This window comes from Sarcophilus harrisii, chromosome 6 (assembly GCF_902635505.1).
Source record: "Sarcophilus harrisii chromosome 6, mSarHar1.11, whole genome shotgun sequence".
Taxonomy (NCBI): Eukaryota; Metazoa; Chordata; class Mammalia; order Dasyuromorphia; family Dasyuridae; genus Sarcophilus; species Sarcophilus harrisii.
Genome location: NC_045431.1, coordinates 67131712 through 67155667, shown reverse-complemented (window position 1 = coordinate 67155667; position 23956 = coordinate 67131712). Strand labels below are relative to the sequence as shown.

The 23956-nt window shown below is 34.0% G+C and overlaps 1 protein-coding gene across 3 annotated transcripts in view; it reads left to right on the top strand.

Moving 5' to 3' along the window:
* INPP4B (inositol polyphosphate-4-phosphatase type II B) overlaps nucleotides 1–23956 on the top strand; it is a 767278-nt gene that overhangs the window by 516862 nt on the left and 226460 nt on the right. For all 3 annotated transcript variants that reach the window (XM_031943193.1, XM_031943195.1, XM_031943194.1), the window contains exon 11: nucleotides 664–811. In XM_031943193.1, the coding sequence (XP_031799053.1) occupies nucleotides 664–811 (148 nt within the window). The remainder of the gene's footprint in view (nucleotides 1–663; nucleotides 812–23956) is intronic.

Below are 23956 nucleotides of genomic sequence, written 5' to 3'. Positions count from 1 at the left end.
GATAGACATGACTCTTTGCAAAAATAATATGATCGAGGCCAGTTCCAATAATCTTATGATGAAGAGAGCCATCTATATCCAGAGAAAGGACTGTGGGAACTGAATGTGGATCATATCATAACATTCTCTTTTTGTTGTTGTTCATTCACATTTTGTTTTCTTATTCATTTACTTTCTATTTTTGATCTGATTTCTTTTGTGCAGCGTAGATTTTGTGTGTGTGTATAAACATATAACATATATTAAACATGTTTAACTTATTTTGGATTGCTTGCCATCTAGGGGAAGGAGTGGGAGGAAGGAGGAGAAAATCTGAAATGCAAGGGTCAATATTGTCAAATTATCCATGCATATGTTTTGAAAATAAAAAGCTTTATTAAAAAAAAGAAAATTTTAAAAAGAAAAAAAAAGATAAGCAATCCTGCCTCATACATATCTCAAGGAACTTATATTTTAATGGGCAAGATAGCCAGTGGGAGGTTTCAGCTCAGGTCATGTGGAAAGGTTCGATAGTCTTTGGGTAAGGTGGCAAAGCAGATTTTAATAGACCATGATAATTTTTACTTGCAAAAATGTGTGTTATTTTGATGTTAAATCAGTTGACAGGGCTGGAAAAAGTGGTTTAAGTAAGCATCTCTATCCTTTTGTTTTCCTCCTTTACAGTATTAAAAAATCCAGTGTATAAGTTATATAGATTCCCCACATCTGATAACAAATGGATGAGGATTCGAGAGCAGATGTATGAGACCACACTGTCTTTTCATATTCCTAAGGAGTTGATCTCCCTTCACATAAAGGAGGACTTGAGAAGGTAGGAACCATTCATAATATTTTTAAAAAGAAAATTAAAATGTTATCATCTTGCCTATAAAGACTAGACTTAACATTGTTTTGATCCAGGACTTATGTCTTGTTATTTGTCCTTAGCTTACATGCTCCAGTATGAGCCTTCTCTTTGCTCACACATGCCATTATAGCTGGGGGAAAAACCCATTTATTCTCCACTTTCATCAGCATATTTATAATAGCTTTTTTATGCTGAATATCAATATAGGTTGGGGAAGATGGTGAAACAAGGTGGGAGACCGATACTCAGAAATGTTGGGGCATTTGAATGAAATAAGTTGTGCTAATGGATTATAAATAGTATCATAAGTTATGTTAATAAGTTATTGTTGTTGTGCAACAGAATTAAAACTTGTTATAATGAGGGTGAGGAATTAGTGATCTGTTTGGATGATAAAAATACTCTCTGAACCATGACTAATCAACAAGATGAGTTGGTAAGACAACCTCCAGTGACTTAAAATGCTGAATAGTGAAGGATGCACAATACGGATCTCAAGATCTCTGAGCATCAACAATCAGTAAACACTATATGTTTTTAAGCGTTCATCATTTTATCATTTCAGTATTACAAAAACTGTGTCAAATTTGACTTCTTTCTTGTTCATATTAGCACATATGTTTCCAAGATATTCTGCTTTTCCCTCTGGGGATATGAGAGTGCCAGAAGAGGCCACATTGACAGGCCAGGAATGTGTCATGTTAGGCCAATGAGTAGCAGCTGGTCTAGTGTCAGGGGAGGGGAGCCTGGGAGGAGAAAGGAAGCAGTGAGACTGAAGAAAATCAGGCAGCTGTTTCAATTTTATAGACTGAATCTAGGGGTCCCGTAGATACACACAGACTGGAATAAGCAAGTAGCTAGTGAAGGATGCAGAAAGTTAAGCAAGAGTCTAACTAGATTGATCAGTAGTGATCAAAAAAAGTAGTGAGCAAAAAAAAAAAAAAAAAAAAAAATGATGCTCCCAGCTCAGAAGAAACAAGTATCAGCAAAAAAGAATGCAGATTATGTAACAATTCAGTACCTAGGGAAGAGTCATCCTGGAAGACAATCCAACGGTTAGACAGGAAAAAAAGGATTCAGAGTAAGCATCTTCTGAATTAGGATTTCCTTATAGTCATGTGTCCAGGTCCAAAGTGTCTGAGCTTGCAGGTAGAAGGACAAATAGGGACAAGTAATAGGTACCCCTGATAAGAGCTGAGGAGGTGAGCATGACAGTGCCTTAAATACTTGTCCTTCCATGATGAGGGGCTCCCAATCTCGAGTAAAAGAGAGTTACTTCAGCGTTATCACCAAGCATCCCAAGATCCATTTGCACGTGAATGTGTTGCCACATATTTATATTTATATGTGACATAGTATCATCTATATATTTATAATGTGAACATAGTATCATAGTATGATAAACATTCAAATTTCAAATGCACACCAGGATCACAGGATCATCTATTTAGAATAGCAGGATCTTAGAGACCCTCTTCCTCCAACTCCCCTCATTTTCCAAAGTCCAGGGGTCAAAAGATTTGCCTAAAGTAGTACTATGTGGGTAATAAGTTTGGAAAGAAGTTATCATGTATCTCCTCTGTGCCTTCTTTGGATGTCTGAGGAAGAAATGCCAGTTCTTTCTATGGAGCTGCCATAAAATTATTTGGTGATATGGAAGAACTGTTATTGTTTGGTCTTTGTTTTGGAAGAGGATCATGACATCAGGGAGGTGATTCCATGACATACAAGTGAATTGGATTTGAGGGAGGGAGGAGTGGGCAAGGTTACCAGCCTCACTTTTTGCTCCAGAGCCATCTGGGTCTAGTAGCAAGAATATAGATCTGGAAGAGGAGAGATGACTCTGGACACAATGGGAGACCTTGACCTTTTTAAGCTATAATCTTTAACAGTTCTCAGTTTGACTTGAAGGCAATACCCATTTAGTGAATAAGGCTAGGTGGTGGCGGTTTATTCTCAGAGGATCACAACATTAGGGATGTGGTGACAGAAATGGAAAAAAATATATAAATTCCTGACATAGCACCTGGTTTATTCACAATATTCACACCGAGAGAAGAAGAGGGACATGTTATTTCCAGCTGCATTTATGTTCCATGGTTCTACTTCAAAGGTAACCTGCAGCTTTCTTCAAGTCTTAATTCTACCAAAGTGGATCACATCATTAAGAGAAATCAGACAGAAAGCAACTGAGGAAAACTATCGAGAGAGACCCCATTTCTTCCCTTATATGGTGTCTTCTATACTACTCTACCATTTGCCACATTCACACCTCTTTGTGACATATCAATGCTAAACTTCAGTAGCATGGGTGATGTGCTTCTCCCAAGGGAGGCAAAGCCAGCACTGCCAACGTCGTCATCCTTTGAAGACCTTGTGCTTTGGATTAAATGACTTTCTTGTGGATTTTCAGAAAAATGTTCTATCTGCTGCGTCTGTTCCTTTGTACAAACTGATCTTTGAGCATTTCTAGAATATGTTATCTAAAATGTTCTTCCACTAAAGTCACTATGTTCCTTTAAGGAACAATTCAAGTGTTGCTTCCTGCATGAAGTTTTTTTCCCCCCAGATTCTTTCTTTCCTTCCCCCAATTGTTGATGTTTTCCCTCAGAAAATGTCTGTTTTTTAAACATTTATTTTGTGTGTTTTCATGTACTCATGTTGCATCACACCAGTACAATCAATATAAGCCTTTTGAAGTCAAAAGTTATTTTAAATTTTTTATTATTTTTATTTTGTTTCATATATCCTGATCTTTACATGTAATAAGTACTTTGAAAAATGCTCGTAGAATTGAATTGAATGACTAATACTATCTATACATAAATTACTGAAATAGACCATGAAGAATTTGTGTGCTAAAAGATGTGTAGGTATGAGGTGAAGGGATGAATCACATGATTCCTTGGATCTAAGTTTGGATCACTGTTCTCTGAGGCATATAACCTTGATGTTGGTTAAACATGGTTCTTCATCTCCCATCATTTTCACTGGCTTACTCCAAGTAATTGTCTCCTTCCACATCTTTGCTTCCTAGTTTTCCTTTAACTATAGTTAAAAACTTACTTTTGAAAAGAATCATTCTTAATCTCTCTCAATGCTATGCTTTCCCTCAAAGTTTATTGTCAACTTAACTTGAAATATATACTCCAATATTTCTTGTTCGAACAAAAGTTTTTATTGTTATTTAATATTTCCCCCATTAAAATGTGAGCTCCTTGAGGTCAAGAGCTGTTTATACCTTTAGCAACTCACATGTTGTCTGACATATAGTAGGTTCTTTATATATGTTAATTGACTTGACCTTTTTTTTTTAAACTAAGAACAGATAGATTCATGACTGGGAATTTGCCTATCAAGTGGCAAAATTCCTTGGCCATAGCATCCCATGGGACAGAAAAAAACGAGAAGATCTTAATCTAACACCATACCCTATCATCTGCCATAGTGACTGTGGCAGAGCAGCAGGAGAGAGTGCTAAGAATTTTTTGATGATTTTTCAGTCATAAATTCAACCACCAGTATTAGAAATATGAAATATACATCCAATGATCAGTATGTTAACATTCCCCCAGAAGAAATTGAACCATAATAAGATTGCCTGTCTTCCTATGAATGAAGTCAGAAAGCTGGGAAAGATTATAGATTGATGATATAACAAGAACATGAAATAGTTGTTGGTCAGTGTAAGTGCAAATGGTATGGAAATAAATCTAGATGCAGAGGTTCTTCATCCAGGGTCTGTGTTTTAATAATTTTTATTTTAATTTTGAAATTGTTTTGAGATCTGTATTTTGCCATGCTGTTTCATCTGTAATCTTATATATTTTATTGCATTTAAAAACCATATTCTGAAAGAAGGGGTCCATAAGCTTCACCAGATTGACAAAATGACACACACACTCACACACACACACATGCATGCAAGGTTTAGAGCCTTGGTTTAAACAATGATTTCTAAGCATGTTGAGCAGGTCTTTTATGAAGGATTTGTAGGACCGAATCTACAATGGTTTCCCAAGATGAGAGTGTTAAAATGGATTATGAGTTGGACCATTAGAGTTGGTATCTACCTCAGAGAGATCATTGATCTATTGAAGAATATGTGATTAGATTTTGAAGATTTTTGTAGAAATGTTTGTATTCTTTACCACTGGAATGAAATTTATCTGTAATTAGGAAGATCATCTGGAATGGAGTCTCTTTCTGGAATGATGTCTTTTTCTTCCTAAAGAAAGAAGTACATTTCTAATATATATAGAGAATGGACTCAAATTTATAAGAATACAAGCCATTCTCTATTTGATAAATGGTCAAAGAATATGAACAGATAATTTCCAGATAAAGAAATTAGATACAGAATTTTAAAAAAATGCTTTAATTCACTATAGAGCAAAGAAATGCAAATTAAGACAAGTAAGGTATCCTTATATACCTCTTTAATTGGCTAAGATGATAAAAAAATGATAATTGTCGGAGGGGATGTGAGAAAACTGGGACACTAATACATTGTGGGTGGAGTTGTGAACTGATCCAACCATTCTGGAAAGTAATATGGAACTATGCTCAAAGGGCTATCAAACTGTGCATATCCTTTGATCCAGCAGTGTCTCTACTGGCTCTGTATCCCAAAGAGATCATAAAAAAGGAAAAGAACCCATATGTACAAAAATGTTTGTAGCCTTTTTTGTAGTGGCAAGGAACTAGAAATTGAGTGGATGCTCATTAACTGGGGAATGGCTGAATTAGTTATGGTATATAAATGTTATGGAATATTATTGTTCTGTAAGAAATGATCAGCAGAATGATTTCAGAAAATCCTGGAGAGACTCACATGAACTGATGCTAAGTGAAACAAGTAGAACCATTGTACACCATTAACAAGAAGATTATGTGATGATCAACTCTGATGGATGTGGCACAACAAAGAGGTGATTCAGGGCAGTGCTAATATACTTGTGATGAGAGAGCCATCTGCTTCCAGAAAGAGGACTATCCAGAGGGGATTAAATGTCGATCACAACTTAGTATTTTCACTTTTTTGTTGTTATTTGCTTGTTTTGTTTTTGTTTTGTTTTCTTTTATCATTTTATTCCTTTTTGATCTGATTTTTCTTGTGCAGCACAGTTGTGGAAATATGTATAAAAGAATTGCACATGTTTAACCTATATTGGATTACAATCTATATTGGGAGGGGGGAAAGAGAGGGAGAAATAATTGGAACACAAGGTTTTGCTAAGAGAGAATGTTGAAAACTATCTGTATATATTTTGAAAGTAAAAAGCTTAAAAAATACCATTTCTCACTCAAAAGCATTCAACTCAGCACCAGCTATTAAAGTACTTCCCACTGATGTGGCCTCCAAAGTTAAAGGTTCTCTTGGTCAGGTAATTCTATTCAGTCAGGTACTTTATAAGTCAAATGTAAAATGTTACTTAGGATACAATTCTCATGCTTGATTCAAAGCAAGTCCTATATAATGACATATGAAGATGAAGTAAAATAAAGTATTTGAGGACAAGCATCTGTCTGAGTACATTAAAAAAGAGCAGTTGGACCAAAAAAAGCTTTTCCAATGACTATGTCTCTGGTGCTTTTGTATACACATGCAGGCACACACATTGATTGTGTGCGTATGTGTGTGTGTGTGTTTTTTTCTATGACAGAATGAAATGTTCTGTATCCTTAATGATGAAATCACTTACAATTTTTCATATAAAAGGGGGAGTGAGTGAAATGGGATATTTAAAAATACATAACATAATGTACATGAATAAATCTCAACTGCAAGAATTTTGACTATTATGAATACACAGTAAGAGATAACTGACCACTCTGTTAATCGTTTACTTGATGCATGAAAAAAAATCTTTAGGGGAATCATTGTTAAATATTAAATAAAATAAAATAAACTTAGATACAAAAAAAGGAAAGAGAGGTAGTATCCAGGTTTAAATCAAAATACCAGGAAGAATAAACTAAAGGTCAGGCTAGATCAGAATCTGGTTTTTTCTGGACAGAGGAGACATGATGAGAATAGGAAGAAAGGTCTAAAGCGGGGTTGGGGGGCAGGGTAAAAATGGGATGCTGGTCAATAATTAAGAATCAATCTGAAAGTAGTGAAAATGGATTACTTACTTGAACAGTCTATATTCCCCAAATTCAGGCATTTTTATCTTGACAACATAATTTCCCCGTTCCTTGCCTGAGCTAATATGTTGGCATGGTAATGGATTAGACCCACTACACTGCCTCCTGTCTCAATTGTTGGTTCAGATGCAAATTCCTTTATTTTTAATTGTTTTCCTTTGAAGGTAATTTCCTTGAGGCATGTTTTGTGTAGAAATGTGTGGTTAAAGTGTAGTGAAGGTTTTATGGTTAAATTACATATTACCAGATTGTGACTAAGTCTGAACATTGATTATGATAGTGCTTAAATATAGTACATTCTTAGCAATTTTCTAATTTGTTGAATTGAAATATCTGTTATAGTGTTATAAACCAATATATAAATTTACTGTGTTCTCACATTTTGGTTAACATAGAGTTAATTTTTTTTTTTTAGTTTTAAAGTAATATAGTAATTTTTAAATTTGCCTTTGTTAAGTTGCATACTAAACTATTTATTTTTTCTTTATAATGACTTGCTGTTTTCTTCTGCAGGAAGTATTTTTTTTCTTTTCCTTTGACTAGTTACCAACTATCTATATCTATAGATATTTATATCTATAGATCTTAATAAGGATATCTTTGGACCTTACTAAAACTAACTCTGTAAGTAATGAAGTTTAGTTTTCAACAACAACAATAACAAAAAATTGCAACAGTATTTATATGACCCTTTAACGTGTATAAAACACTTTACATAGGTATATCTCTTTTGACGTAAGACATGACCAGACAGTATGAAATAATTCCAGTAAGTAGGATAGTCTCTAGTCAGCTAGACCTGAACCCAAAATCCTACTTTTGATGCAAATGAACTATATGATAATGGACAAATGAATATATCACTGTTGTAGGTAAAAATAAAACAAAAACTTTCAGCAGTGGTGTTATTCACCTTCTGTTGCTTTTTATTGGCTTTATATTTTATATTTCAAAGAATTTTTTTACCTGCAAAATGATTGTCTTTTTCTGTTTACACATGTACGTTAATTTTTAAAATATATATATTTATGAAACACATTGGGAGAGAAAAATGAGAACAAAAAGGAAAAACTATGAGAAAAAAGAAACAGAAGGAAAAGAAAAAAAGTGAGCATCACATGTGTTGATTTACATTGTTACCTTAGTTCTCTTTCTAGTTGCAGACGGCATTTTCTAATCAAAGTTTATGGGGATTGCCTAGGAATACTGAACTGCTGAGAAAAAAAAAAAGTTTTTCATAGTTGATCATCATAGTCTTGCTGTTACTGTGTACGATGTATGCCTGCTTCTTCTAGTTAAGCTAAACTTCGGTTGGTATATATCTTTTCAGGCCTTTCCATAATCAGCTTGTTCATCATTTTTTATAGAACAATAATATTCCATTACCTTCATATACTACAATTTATTCAGCCATTCCCCAATTAATGGTCTTATACTCATTTTTCAGTTCTTTGCCACTACAAAAAGAGCTGCTACAAACATTTTTGCACATGTGGGTCCTTTTCCCTCCTTTTGATTTCCTTGGGATATAGACCCAGTAGTGACACAGCTGGATCAAAGTATATATACAGTTTTATAGCCCTTTGTGGGTAGTTCTAAATTACTCTTCAAAATGGTTGAATCATTTCACAACTCTATCCACAATGCATTAATTTTCCAGTTTTCCCACATTCCCTTCAACATTTATCATTATCTTTTCCTGTTATCTTAACCAATCTAAGAGGTATGAGTTTGTACCTCAGAGTTGTTTTATTTTGCATTACTCTAATCAATTGTGATTTAGAGCATTTTTTCATAAAATATATAATTGCTTTAATTTCATCATCTGAAAAAATCATATTATTTGATGATTTATCAGTTGAGAAATGACTTGTATTCTTATAAATTTGATGTAGTTCTTTATATGTTTTAGAAATTTGGCCATTATCAGAAACATTGGTTGTAAAACCGCCTCCCCCCCCCCCCCAGTTTTATGCTTCCCTTTTAATCTTGTTTGTATTGGGGGTTTTTTATGCAAAACCTTTTTAATTTAATGTAATCAAAGTTGTCCATTTTGCATTTCACAATACTTTCTAATTATTCTTTGGTCATAAATTTCTCCAGAGATCTTCTCCAAAAATCTAATAGCTAACTTATGCCTTGCTCTCCTAATTTGCTTATGATATCAACCTTTACACCAAAATAATTTATCCATTTTGACCTCATTTTTGTATCGGGTGTGAAATATAGGTTCATGCTGAGTTTCTGTCATATTATTTTCCAGTTTTTCCAGCAATTTTTGTGAATTTTGTGAAATAGTGGGTTCTTATCCCAGAAGCTGGTGGTGGGGTTTATCAAATACTCAATTACTATAGTTATTGATTCTTGTGTTATGTGTATCTGACCTATTTCCAGCACTCTGTTTCTTAGCCAGCACCAAATGGTTTTGATGATTGATGCTTTATAATATGGTTTTAGGTCTGGTACTGCTAAACCGCCATCCTTTATATTTTTTAATATTCTTGTCCTTTTGTTCTTACAGATGAATTTTGTTATTTTTTCTAGCTCTATAAAATGATTTTTGGCCATTTAATTGGTGTTGCACTGAACAAGTAAACTAATTGAGGTAATGAGCAACTGATATTTTTTCAGTTGTTTAGATCTGTCTTTATTTGTGTGAGAAGTGTTTTGTAATTGCTTTTATGTAGTTCCTGGCTATCTGTCAGGAAATACCCAAGTATTTTATTTTGTCTACAGTTATTTTAAATGGAATTTCTATATAACTTGCTGTTGGGCTTTGTCAATAATAGATAGAAATGATGATTTGTGTAGATTTATTTTATATCCTGTGCCTTTGCTAAAGCTTTTAATTGTTCCGAGTAGATTTTCAAATGATTTTCTAGGATTATCTCTGTATATTAGTTATTATATTATAGTTATTATCTCAGTTTTAGTGATAATTGACTTATTCCTCATTGACTATTCTAATTCCTTTAATTTCTTTTTCTTATTGCTAAAGCCAACATTTTTAATATGATATTGAATAATAATGATGATAATATGCATCCTTATTTTAGCTTTGATATTATTGGGAATGTGTCTAGCTTACAAATAGTGATTGTTATAATGATTTTAGATAAATATTGCTTATCATTTTAAGGAAAATTCTCTTTATTCCCATATTTTCTAGTATTTTTAACAGGAAGTGTTGCTGTATTTATTCAAAAGCCTTTTCTTCATCTTTGAGATCATATGATTTCTGTTACTTTTATTATTGATATGGCCAATTAGGGCAATAGTTTTCCTGGTTTTGATATTGAACCTGATATTGAATCCTGATATTGAACCAGACCTGCATGCAACTCCATTTGAACATAGTATATTTTCTTGATGATTTTCTTGATTTCTTGGCTTCTTGGCTAATATTTTATTTAAGATTTTTCACTTAATATTCATTAGGGAGATAGGTTTGTAATTTTCTTTCTCTGTTTTGGTCTTCCTGGTTTAGGTATCAATATCAAATTTGTGTCAGAAAAAATTCAGCAGGACTCCTTTTTTACCTATTTTTCCAAATAGTTTACATAGTATTGGAATTAATTGTTCTTAAATGCTTGTTAGAATTCACTTGTAAATCCCATCTGGCTTTGGAGATTTTTTTCTTGGGAAATTCATTGATGGTTTGTTCAATTTTTTTTTTCTAAAATGGGGCTATTTAAATAATTTATTTCCTCTTATGTTAATCTGGGCAATTTATATTTTTGTAATAATTTTGTAAATATTCATCCATTTCAATAAAATTGTCAGATTTGCTGGCATACCCTTTTATCACCCTCCTCTGTTTCTATTCTCTCTTCTATCCAGTCCCTCCCTTTTCTTTCCCCTTTCTCTTCCTACTTCCTTAAAGGGGAAAATGAAAAAAAGGGTAAAATAAATTCTATACCCAACTGAGTGATTGTGTTTTACGTTTTGTGAGCCAAAACTGAGATTAAGCTTCAAACAATGCTCATCCCTATCCCTTCTTTCAATCTATTGTAATAAGCCTTTTGTGACTCTATTTCATATATTCTAATTGGTCTCATTTTACCTCCCCTTTCCTCTTCTCCCATATGATCCTTAATGTCTTTTGCTTTGATATCATCATATTAAAGTCCATTTCATATCCATAACTGCCATCCATGTATGCTCCCTTTTACTACCCTAATAACAGAGTTCTCAAAAGTTATAGATGTCATTTTCCCATCTAGGGATGATAACAGTTTAACCTTTAAATAATTAAATTATATATACATACATATATTTGTATATATATATATTTCCTCCTGTTTACCTTTCTATGCTTCTCTTGAGTCCTGCATTTAAAGAATAAATTTGTTTAGTTCTGTTTCTTTTTCCAATAAAAACGATTCAGTCTCTTACTTCATTGAAGATCCATCTTCTCCTCTTAAACTTGATGCTCTGTCTCACTGGGTAGTTAATTCTTGGTTGTAACCCCAGGTCCTTGGCCTTCCTGAATATGGTATTCCAGGCCCTCTGATCCTTTAGAAACTCCCAAATCCTGGGTAATTATGACTGTTGCTACTCAATACTTGAATTATTTTTGTCTGGCAGCTAGCAGTATTTTTGTATCTCTTTTTCCATTTGATTAATTCTACTTTTCAAGCTGTTATTTTCTTCACTGGATTATTATTTTTTTCTTTTTTTTTTTTTTTGCATTTGGCCTATTGTATTTTTTTTTTAAGGAATTGATTTCTTTAATAGATTTTTCCCCTTCTTTTCCCAAGCTGTTGACTCACTCTTGCATACCTCTTTATTTTTTTTTCTCATTCTCATTCTTCTACCTTTCTTATTTGCCTTTTTGAAATTTTTTATGAACATTTCCAAGAAGGCTTTTTAGGCTTGATAGCAATTCATGTTTCCCTTGAAGATTTCCTCTGTGGGAATTTTGTTCTCATCTGAGTTGGTGTTTTGGTCTTTCCAGACACCATAGTAGATTTTTGTGGTTAAGGTTCTTTTCTGTTTCTTGCTCATTTTCTTTCATTCTCTTTTTTTTCCCCCTCTTTTGTGCCTTTTATGGTCAAGCTTTCTTCCTGGGACATAGCATATGTTCCAAGCTTCTTGTGCAGCACTGAGACTTAGCTTTGAACATAGGGACCCCTTGTGTTTGGGAGAACTTGCTCACAGTAGGGGGGGACCTGCTCTCTCCAGGAAATAGCATGGTTTCCTGGGCTGGAAATTTGCCTTCTGAGCTGAGAATGGAGGCTGCCCCACTGGTCTGCTCACTACTAAATCCAGGACCAAGGGCCTCAGTTGCTGATACATGGTTATTAAGACTCTTTCATTGCTTTTCCAGATACTGTCTGACCTGGACAGAACACCCTTTCTTCCCAGTGACCTTTCCTGAAGTCTTTCCAAACTATCTTGAGATGGAGAGTAGTTTCGTTCCATCAGATTCTGTTCAGAGGCTTGTTTTCATGTGATTTTTGAGGATATCTGAAAGTTCAAGCGACTTCCTGGCTTCACTCCACCATCTTGGTTCCAACCCCAGAACTCCAGTCTGAAAATTTATTTTTCACATCAAGCTCATCTACCTTGTTCCACCTAAAATCTTTACTTCAATAAAAAAAGTCCTTCACTTCTATAGTTCCTATAAATGTTATTCCATTTTCTTAACTGTATTTTTCTCTTTTGACTATTTACTAAATAAGGTCTTCAGTTGTTGACTCTTCTGGTATAATAACTTAAATTTTCATGGAACATTAAAATTTCATAGTGCTTTCCTCACAATAACGCTGTCTATGACATTTCCTCTGCCCAATCAACATCAATAATATCCTATTATCTCTAAAATAAAGTATAAACTCCATTCTTTTAAGATGCAACTGAAACACCATCTTTTGCATGAAACTTTTTTTGAGCTCTTTACCTACTGGTACTCTTTTCTCAAATAACCTTACATTTAATTAATTTGTATCAATTTGTATTTATTCTATAGATTTCTATGGAAGTACTTGTCTGCTCAGTTATAACATAAGTTCCTTTCAAGTAGGGATTGCTGTAGTCTTTCTTTAATATCTATCATTAAACCTGACACATTTAATGAAAACATATTGGTCTATGCCCAAAGGGCTATGAAACTCTCCATATCCTTTGATCCAGCAGTGTCACTAATGGGTCTGTATTCCAAAGATGCCATAAAAGAGGGGAAAAGAACCACATGTGCAGAAAAGTATGAAGCACCCCTTTTTGTAGTGGCAAGGAACTGGAAACTTGGTGGATTCCCCTTAATTGGAGAATGGTTGAATAAGTTATGGTGTATGGAAGTAATGACATTATTCTTCTATAAGAAATTATGAACAAGCTGATTTGAGAAAAACCTGGAAAGACTTACATGAACAGATGCTGAGTGAAGTGAACAGAACCAGGAGAACACTGTTACCAATAAGATTATGTGATGATCAACAATGATAGACTTAGCTCTTTTTATCAATGCAGTACACATCTAGAGAGAGAACTGTGGAGACTGAATGTGGATCAAAGCATAGTATATTCAACTTTTGTTTGCTTGCTTTTGCTTTCTCTGTTTTTTTCCTTTTGCTCTGATTTTTCTTGCAGAAGATGACAAATATGGAAATATGTTTAGAAGGATTGTACTTGTTTAACTTATTTTTGGATTGCTTTCTATCTTGGGAAGGGGGGAAAGTCAGGAGGAAGGAAGAAAAAATCTGGAACAGAAAATCTTACAGATATGGATATTTAAAACTATCTTAACATGTATTTGGAAAAAAATAAAATGCTATTAAGAAAGAAAAATAAATAAAAATGTTGATGCAATGAATTGTGTAAAATTTTCCAGATTTTATGGATATGTTCCAAAGAGATTGTGACTTATCCCAAATCACTTAGTAGTCCATTCCAGGACTGAAAATGGCCAAATATAATCAAAACAGATGTTCTTTCTAGCAAATCATGTCACTTTTCAATGTTTAGTAAGTTATTTCTTTGGAGATAATTGTTCTATTATAAAGAGATTGCATTTCTGGGTCTTCACTTTATACATATAAGTCCCAGCATGACAATATCCTCATCTAGAAACATGATCATTCCTATTGTGTGGCAATTGTGTGGAACACTCATGGATTGGAAGCCAGAAGGATCCTCCATAGCTACCCAGTCCAACTCCTTCATTTTGCAGAGAAAAAATCTGTGTCACAGAAATGTGATGAGGTTTTCTCTGAGTAGCGCATGGGTTAGTTAGAAGCAGAACCATGGCTGGAACTTTGATTTTTTGGACTGCAGATCCAGTCCTCCTCCCTCTACATGGGGCTGCCTCTCTATAATTTGCTATGAAAAAGGAGACCTGAGAAGAAGAATGAAGAAACTTCGGCATCTGATTGCCTCCAGTGAAAGTGGAATAGAATGTGGGATTGCAGACGGCTGAAATGGGGAATAAATTCAACAGAAATACAGAAGGCTTTATGGTGCCACAAAGTTGGGTTGACTGCAGACAAGTTATGTAAGACTTGCCAAACTATAGGCAATAAAATTTTTATAGTTCTCCTAATGGTGTCACATATTTTGTTTATGCCATGTATTTTCTTCAGATTTCGTCCTCCTTCAGAGGTTCACTGTGCATATTCTCCTTTGAAATATGTTGGTTGCTCATGGAAAAAATGCTGTTTAGGCATAGATGGAGCTTGGTGACAGCAACAAAATGCAACATAAAAGCAAGGCATATAATAGTGTAAAAGGCATGTAATCGTATACATTGATATCAGAGGCTAGGGCAACTTTCTAGTCCGTATGTCACAAAGCCTTATTAAGTAAGAGTAAAGGCCCTTTATAGGAAAGCAGTGCTGAGTCAAACCTTGCATATTGCAAGAAGATCTCAGAAACCCATTAGAAATATTTCAGTTCAGATAAACCTCAAAACCAATAAACCTGTCAAAAAAAATGTTGAAATTTATGCCATATATTTTAGTTCTCTGATATAGAACACCAGGGAGCTTCTCTCCCTTTTCCTTCTCATTTGTCTTTTCTCCTCTACTTCCCCTGAGTCCCATCTACTCCTCACCTCATTATACTCAGACACAGAGAGGGAGCTGAGTCCATCAAACTGTATAAGTTTGAGGAAAAGATTCAAGAGTGGTCTCCAATGCCTCCAGTGAAGATATACCACTGGACCAGTCCCTGTGGATTGGCTTTCAGGGGACACAAGTGTCATTCCCAAATTCTAGTGTGTCCTCTGGGTCTGTACTCCTGAAACCTCCTGCCAAAGAGCTTGCCTTTAATAGTCATTGCTCTGATTCATAGTCACAAAACCTGGAGACTAGAAGTTTTCGTAGGAGAGGAATAAATATATATTAATGTGTTCTAGAGGAGGAAAAAAGCAACCCCATGTACAACATATAATAAAAAAGAGCCAAAGTACATAGAATGAAAAATGTGATTGGATTCAGGATTCTATAAAGCTTATAAATGATTTTATTACCAGTTTGAGAGGAAAGTTGGCCTTGGATGTTGCCATTTTTGAATGTCTCATTAATCTCAAAATCAGGAGGATAAAAATTATTTGAAGAGTATCAAATTCATTCATTGTTGCATAATTTCATATTTGTAACTCCTATATACTTGATGCTATGTGTATTCTTTTTTTATAGATAAGTAATTCATATATACATATGAGAACCATTGTGACCTAATGGAGAGAGAGCTAAACTTAGATACAGGATTTAAATCAGATCATTCTGGCACTAAAATCTACATTAGCTCACAAACCAGGGGATAACAATAGAAGCAACAATAATAGTCACCATTTATATGGTGCTGTGTGCCAAGCACTGTGCTAAGTGCTTTACTGTACTTTTCTGAATAATTATTTAAGTTCTGAATATCTTAGACAACTCTGTAAAACGATACATTATGGATAAGATCTGCCCCTTGGCAGAATTGTTTACAAATCATGAGTTCCCCACACTAATGAAATCATACATCCATTTCCCCTACCAAAAAAAAAATAATAACTTTACAATGCTCATATAACCCCTTAGTTAAAAAACCAGGGAAAGGTTGCTGAATTAGTAGTTTTCAGACCTCCACTGCTGCTTTGGAGGTCCTGTCTTTGAAAACATTATGCAGATAGTGGTTCAGTTATTTTATTTTTAAAATAAAATTTTTTGTCAAAAATATTATTGGCAGGTCACTTGTCTTTGACTTTTTTTCAAACTTTTGAGGAAGTAAAAGTTGATCCTGCCTTAATATTGAGGCAGCAATATGACAAGCTTGTGGTGATAATTAATGGTGGTCTCAAATAGAACCAAAATGACACCACTGTGTTAGAGTTAAAATGTGTCTGATTGTGACTGATCAGACCATTGTTAGTTTGAAATATTCTGCCATAGGTCGTGCACAAAAGTCCATATGAACATTTGAGGTAGATTCTCCAATTTTGTTCATTTCACGTTTGGATTTTTTTTCTGGTTGTTTTTGTTTCTGCTTATGGAGTACAGCATTTTCTCTGATGAAAGCAGATCATACTGGGTAGTCCTGTGACATTGTCTCCTATTTTATGTAATCAAGTTCTTAAGAGAGATCTTGGATTCTTGTATCATTTTTTGGATACTATGTTAGCACTTGCCCTGTGTGAGTTCTCCATAAGTCTTTTGGCAAGCATACATTTGGCATCCAGCAAGCCCAATAGAATTGTGCTCTCTGTGGTAGAAGTTTTGAATGGTCAGCAGTTATATTTGAGAAAGGAGCTCAGTATCTGGTATCTTATCCTGCCAGGTGATCTTCGGAATCTTCCTAAGACAATTCAAATGGAAGCAATTAAGTTTCCTGGCATGGTGCAAGTAAACTCTCCAGGTTTTTCAGGAAATACAGCAAAAAAAGTCAGCATAATGGGCTCTATAGAACTTCAATTTGACATTTATTCCAATATCTCACCTCTCCCACACTTTCCTTTGGAGTTTCCCAAACCCTGCACTAGATCTATCACTCTGTGCATCAACCTCATTATCATTGTGGACATAACTGGAAAGTACACACAAGGTAAATGAACTTATCCACAGCATCCAAAACTTCTCCATTTGCTGTAACTGATGGTTCCACATATGGATGAAGAGTTGCTGGCTGATGGGGGAATCTCTGTTTTCTCATTATTAAGAATTAGCATAGGCAGCAGAGCATTGATCCACACTTTGTTGCATCTCAGTTTCAGAGATCGCATGAGCACACAATTATTTGCAAACACAAAATAATTCACCAGCACTCTTTCCACTTTTGTTTTGGCTATAATCTTGTCACGTTGAGTTTACCATTAGTATAGTAATTGACCTTGATACCATGTTAACCCTCAATGAAGGAATTTGATAATATCAGGCTAAAAAACATGAGAAGAAGCCTACAAAGTTGTTCCACTCCATTGGGTAACTGGGAAAGCATAAAAGCATCACCCATATTACAAACTATAGCACTTTGGAACAACTCCAAGACAAAGTCTCTTTTATTGTTTGTTTATTTGTATTTGAAAATGGAGAACTCTTTCAAGGTTAATAATCAGAAAAAATATGACAAACTAAAAAATTTTATGCTTATGGCTTACGGGAAAAAAGATAACAATTTATCTATTAACTTTAAGACAAGTTGGGTTTTTTTGGTAGAGAGGACCCAGCTAATGAACCAAAAAGACATGAAGGAAAAAAAACATTTGGCCATTAACACTCTTTTTCCATGCCATCCCTTATTGCCATGCAGATTTGTTTTGGCCAAAGGGAGACAGAAGTTACCTTTGTAACTTTGTAAAGGATAAAAAAGATTTAATTTCTTCTCCATTACCATCTATTACTGAAAAGAGGAACAATAGAAGAAAAGAGAAGACAGGAAATGCTTCTCTTCTATAACACATGCTGTTGCTGAGAGATGAAAAGAATAATCTTGTAGAGAAGAAAAATTGAAGAGCCTCTTGCCAATGTTACAATAAATGTCATGTCTCTTCTCCAAAAAGAGCGTAAAGCTACTTCAGCTGAATCCATCATCTTAGACTGGAGCTCTTTTTTGCCCCAGTTCTTCCAGAAATGAGCTCAAGAAAGAAGTGGCAAACCACTATCTTTCCCAAGAAAACCACATGTAGGGTCAGGAAAAACAAGACTGAACAACAAACAAAAACTATGGATTTCCATTGCTTAGCAAGGTATCATTTATCTTTAGCACAGTGGGTTCAATTCACTCAGAAAAATAGTGAAAATATTTGATCACATAAAAGAACTTTTGTGTACTATTTCTTTCCTTTTATTTTTATAATTTCTGATAAACAGACATCAATGTATAGAAGATAGTGGAGTAGAGAGGTAACTTGGCCCAAGATATTCTGTGTGTGTGTGTGTGTGTGTGTGTGTGTGTGTGTGCATTGTGTGTGTGAGAGAGAGTTTTTCACCTAAGAATACTATGTGTATTGGTAGAAGAATATGATGGGTAAGCTCATGGGTGGAATCTTATGTATGCAATATGATTTTATTTAAATTTTCAGTAAAAGTTTTAGTTTAAGGTTAATTGAATATTAGTGACTGATTTTCATTATGGTAAAAAAAAAAATCCCAGTAGGAGCTCATAAACTGCATTGTTAGTAAGAATAGTTGCCCACAAGGGTTTACCCTATGATCTTCAGAGTACTACTAAAAAGGAAAACAATCTACCAATTTAGAGGAAGGTCAAAGGGAAATAAGCCATAGAAAGGGAAAGGGTAAATGTTTAATGGTTGCCCTATTAAATATGATATCTCTAAAACTTAGAAATAATCAGAGTAAATTTTTAGCCTTGCTATGATGTACTGTACTACTATTAAAACATGTGCAGAAAAGTAGGAAGTTAATTCTTCCTTCACAGATTTATAATTCCATGCATCAGGGATGGTTTTTCCAAGAATACTCATAATTGCCTGCAATCCACGTGAGAAGAGATCCTTAAGATATAACTCGTGCATGTTGAACTTTTTTCATGCAGGAAAATAGAGAATAATCAAAGGTCAGTTTACAATCAGATGAAAACCAATGTACCTTCTTGGGAACAGCAAAAATACTCTTGGGTTTATTATTTATGTGAAACAGAAGTTTTCTTTGATCAATAATAGGTTGAGTATTTAAATGTGTCAGTCTAATATGATTGTTTGGAATCCAATCATTTATCAAATACAAACAAATTTGATCTGTATCATGTAGAGTTAATATTATTGTCCTCATAATCCTAGGCTTTATATCTAAGTTCTTTCTAAGTGATAAATATGTTTTTTTAAAACTCATTTTGAAGTCAATTATATTGTTATTGACAAAAATAATTTTTACAAAAACTCTTGTGATTTGTATACAATTCTTATCCTATCTTGGGTCTAATCTGGAGGGATGTTGAGCTTAGTGAAGGGCATTATGTTTATTTATTTATTTTTTTCATTTCTTCTTTTCTTCATTTTTTTCTTTTTTTTTAATTTTATTATAGTAGCTTTTTATTGACAGAACCCATGCCAGGGTAATTTTTTTTTACAACATTATCCCTTGCACTCACTTCTGTTCCGATTTTCCCTCCCACCCTCCACCTCCTCCCCTAATTGGCAAGCAGTTCTATATATGTTGAATATGTCGTAGTATATCCTAGATACAATGAATGTATGTGTGCAGATCCAAACAGTTCTCTTGTTGCACAGGGAGAATTGGATTCAGAAGGTAAAAATAACCCGGGAAGAAAAACAAAAATGCAAACAGTTTACATTCATTTCCCAGTGTTTTTTTTCTTTGGGTGTAGCTGCTTCTGTCCATCACTGATCAATTGAAACTGAATTAGGTCTCTTTGTCAAAGAAATCCACTTCCATCAGATTACATCTTCATACAGTATCGTTGTTGACATATATAATGATCATTATGTTTATTTTTGCATCAAGTTTTGGAATTGGGATCTCGTTTGTGGGACCACCAGAACTACTTAATGAAATTTCAGATCAACAGCAATCATTTCTATTCACTACTTTCCTTCATGTTTTGTTTTATTTTTGCCTTATGCCTGGATTTTTTTTTACTTATTTAACCTTTTTAAAAAAGGTCTCATAAATGAACTATTTGATTTTCAGTATACATATATATACTCTGATCTTTTCATATAAGCAATATTTATTAATTATTTAGTATGGACATCCTATCCAGTCAATCATCAGGACACCAAGACTTACCTAGAAGAGGCATATTATCACTGCTCTATCACTTCATTTCTATCCTTTCTCTCCACCAGGAATGGCCAACTTCTAGACCTATACAAGAATTATTCAACACAGTATTGAGATTATATCCTAAGGATTATTTCTTAAGATTGGAGAGTCAGTGCATAATGATCTATCGTAACCAATGATATATAATCAGCCCCAGATTATGCTTTAGTTTTCATCCTTCTATAAACTAGGATTCCTAGGGCCTTCCTAAAATGGGTATTTTGTCATCTGCTCATTTACCATATGACTTTATTGCCTTCTATCTCTTACTCTTGCCCTTGGAACAATAATCAAATCAAAGTCACTTTTGCTCCTGGAAAGGGCTTAACAATCAACTTCCATAAGGATTCATTTATAATCTTTGCCCAGACCAAAAGCCCCTTTCTCTCCTCCTCTGTGTGTTGGACCCTGATTTTAAATTTGAAGGTTCTTAACTATCTCACTTTTATATTTCTGTCCCTAGTGTCTAGCACAGTGTGGTAAATATAGCAATACTTGTTGATAGTTGAAATATAAAATTCAGTCCCTTTCCTCAAAGAGCTTAAGGTCTTCTAGGTACAATGAAATGTGTACAGAAACAAACAGAAAAGAATTTTTAAGTGCTTAGAAAGAATAGGACATTCTCTGAGAGAATGTAGAGAAACACTTTTATGGGGACATGATGATTGGACATAGATAAATTGAACCTTGAAAGATATTTGAGATGAATGGGTATTAGTTACCCATAGAATAAGGATAGAAATCATAATTAGGTCTTCACTGATATAAGGAACTATTAAATAAGACAAAATAAAAAATAATTCTCCTGAAATCAATTAGGTTTTGATCTGTCCTAGAAACTCTGAGACAATGCAGTGCAACTCAATTTTAATTTACAGCCTTTAAATTTTTTTCAATAGTATTTTATTTTTCCAAATACATTTTTTTTTAGTTTTCAACATTCTGTTTTATAGTCTTAAAAAGCTGTGTGGTGCACTGACAGATTAAGGGGCTTGTATAGTGTCACCCAGCTAGATTATCAGGATTTGAACTCACATCTTCTTGATTATGGGTAGTCAGATCTATATGTTCCAAGCCAAGATGTCTTAAATTTCAGGCCTTGATTCCACCCAGTTCTCCACTTTGTTGTTCTCTGCCCGATACCACTGAGAAATAGTACTCAAGTATTTTTTATATGGAGGGCAGTCTAGGTCTTTACATTATAAGATTTTAAAATAAAGGTTTAATGTCTCTCTTAGTAGACCATATCTTTTTGTGAGTAAACTGTTTTTCGTAATTTGTTCTAATTGTTTTTGTGATGTTAAATTTCCTCATTGAGAGCACAAAATACTTAAATCGCTATGGTTCTAAATCAAATGTGTTCATGATTTTCCCAACTCTGTCATTATTGGTACCACATGTGTTCCTTAAATGAGACAATATTTGTAAAACACTTAGCATAATGCCTGGCATAGAGTAGGCACTTAATAAATGCTTATTCCCTTCCTTTTTCTTCATCTGTTTTGTCATTCCCATGTGAATAACTCGACTACTCTATTCTAAGTGGCTGTGAATCTTGTTGAAAAGTCCCTTACCTGTTTTGGGTCATGATGCCATCAGTACAATCATTTGTAAATAGAAACATCTGTAGAATTTCTCAGTAGGAAATCTCTCTTCTATTTGAATTTTGGATAGAATATTCCATTTAATCCAACTAACATTTACAAATACCTATTACATGCTACTTAATTTTTTAGACATGAAGAACAAAAAGATAAAAATTTAGAGTCCCTGAATTTATATTTTCAAAGAAGGAGGGGGAAAAGAAATTGTACAACATGTACATGAGTAAATTCGAATGCATAATATCAAATAACTCAATAATTATTTAATAAACACTTAGGAAATAGTAAAGACCTTTATAGGAAATGTGTTGAACCTTGAAGGAGCTAACAGTTCCCTTCTTCCAGGAGTCTTCCTCCTTTCCCCCCCTCTCTGATCCCTCTCTTACCTTTCTTCTCTCCCTGCTTCTATCCCTCTTTCTCTCATTCTTTCTCAATCTTCTTTCTTTCCTTCCTTTCTCCATTCTTCCTATTATGTCTATAACATAGCTGGTTTTGTTTTTCTTGCCTTTTTAATGTGTGTGAAGAGAGCATTTAGAACTGAAAATCAGATAAAATTGCATTTTTAAGTTAACTGTGTTTATCCTGTCATGGTTTAGACATTTTTATTAACATTTGTAAGAGAAGTACTTTTCTGAGAAAAGCCTTTTAAAAAGGATTCATTTTGCTCTGCATTGTCATTTCCCCAATCAACAAAGAGTTGTAGAAAATATCTTGTATTTTCTTTTGTTTATTTTATTTTTTCATTTTTATAATAGCTTTTTATTTTCAAGATACATGGGAAGATAGTTTTCAACATTTACCCTTGCAAAATCTTGTGTTCCAAATTTTTCTCCCCATTCTCTCCCTTAGAGAGCAAGTAATGCAATATGTATTAAACATGTACACTTCTTCTATACATATTTTCACAATTATGCTGCACAAGAAAAATCAAATCAAAAAGAAAATAAAGTTAGAAAGAAAAAAACCCAAGGAAACACAACAAAAAAGTTGAAAATATTATGGTGTGATCCACATACAGTCCCCATAGTCCTCTATCTCTGGATGTAGATGGTTCTTTCAATCACACGTCTATCAGAATTGCCCCAAATGAGAAAAAGCCAAATCTATTGGTGTTGATCGTCATACAGTCTTGTCATTGCTGTGTACAATGTCTCTTGGTTCTACTCACTTCACTTAACATCAGTTCATGCAAGGTTCTCCAGGTCCTTTTGAAATCTTCCTCCTGCTGAAGATCTTGTATTTTCTATATCACATGGGACCTGGGCACTTGATTTCTAACTTTTCTACTTAAAACTGTTGTCCCCTTGGTTCAGTAATAATTGCTTTTTCTGTATAATTAATGGATTAAACTATGTATGGGACAGTGACCCTTACCCAAATTAAAATCAGAGACACTCTAGGTAAAAAAGACACAAAGGGATTTATTATGATCTCGTGAGAAAGGTCATCTCCCAACAGACAAGGTATCAACAGAGGAGTGCAAAGCACAAACTGCAAAACACAGAAGCTCCCATCTTCCCTGAACATTTTAAATACAGAAGTCTATTCCAGAAACAAAAGAATATTAGTAAATAACAAACGCTTGATTTAAATTTCCCTAGAGAACAAGCAGATATCCTTGGATAAGAGAATTCTGTAATGTGAATTCACAAAGCCATCATCACCCTTAAAAGAAGTACTTAAATACCAATTAAGAGGTGATGGTGGGGGAGGAATAGGAGGGGAAATGTCCATCCAAGATGCAAGTGTTATAAAACACTTGCATCTTTTATACATAGGTTAACTTCTTATTGTAAAATATCAAGGCCATATTCCCATTAGAGGTCTTCCTTCAATTTATCCCATACAACTAAATAGAATTTAATTTTCCTCCTGGTTCATACATTCTTGGATTCTTTGAAATATTGTCATATAAAAATTGTCACACGAAAGAAAGGCTAAACTTTTATTATCTGACATCAGAAGACACAACTAGGATCAGGAGGGAAAATTGACAAAGGAAATTAGGACTTTAATATGAAGAAAACCTTTCCATCAATCATATCTATCCAAAAATGGAGGGAACTCCCTCATTAGATGGTGAAAACTCCATCTTTTTTTGGTTGCACTTTTTGTTTTGTTCTCTTTTC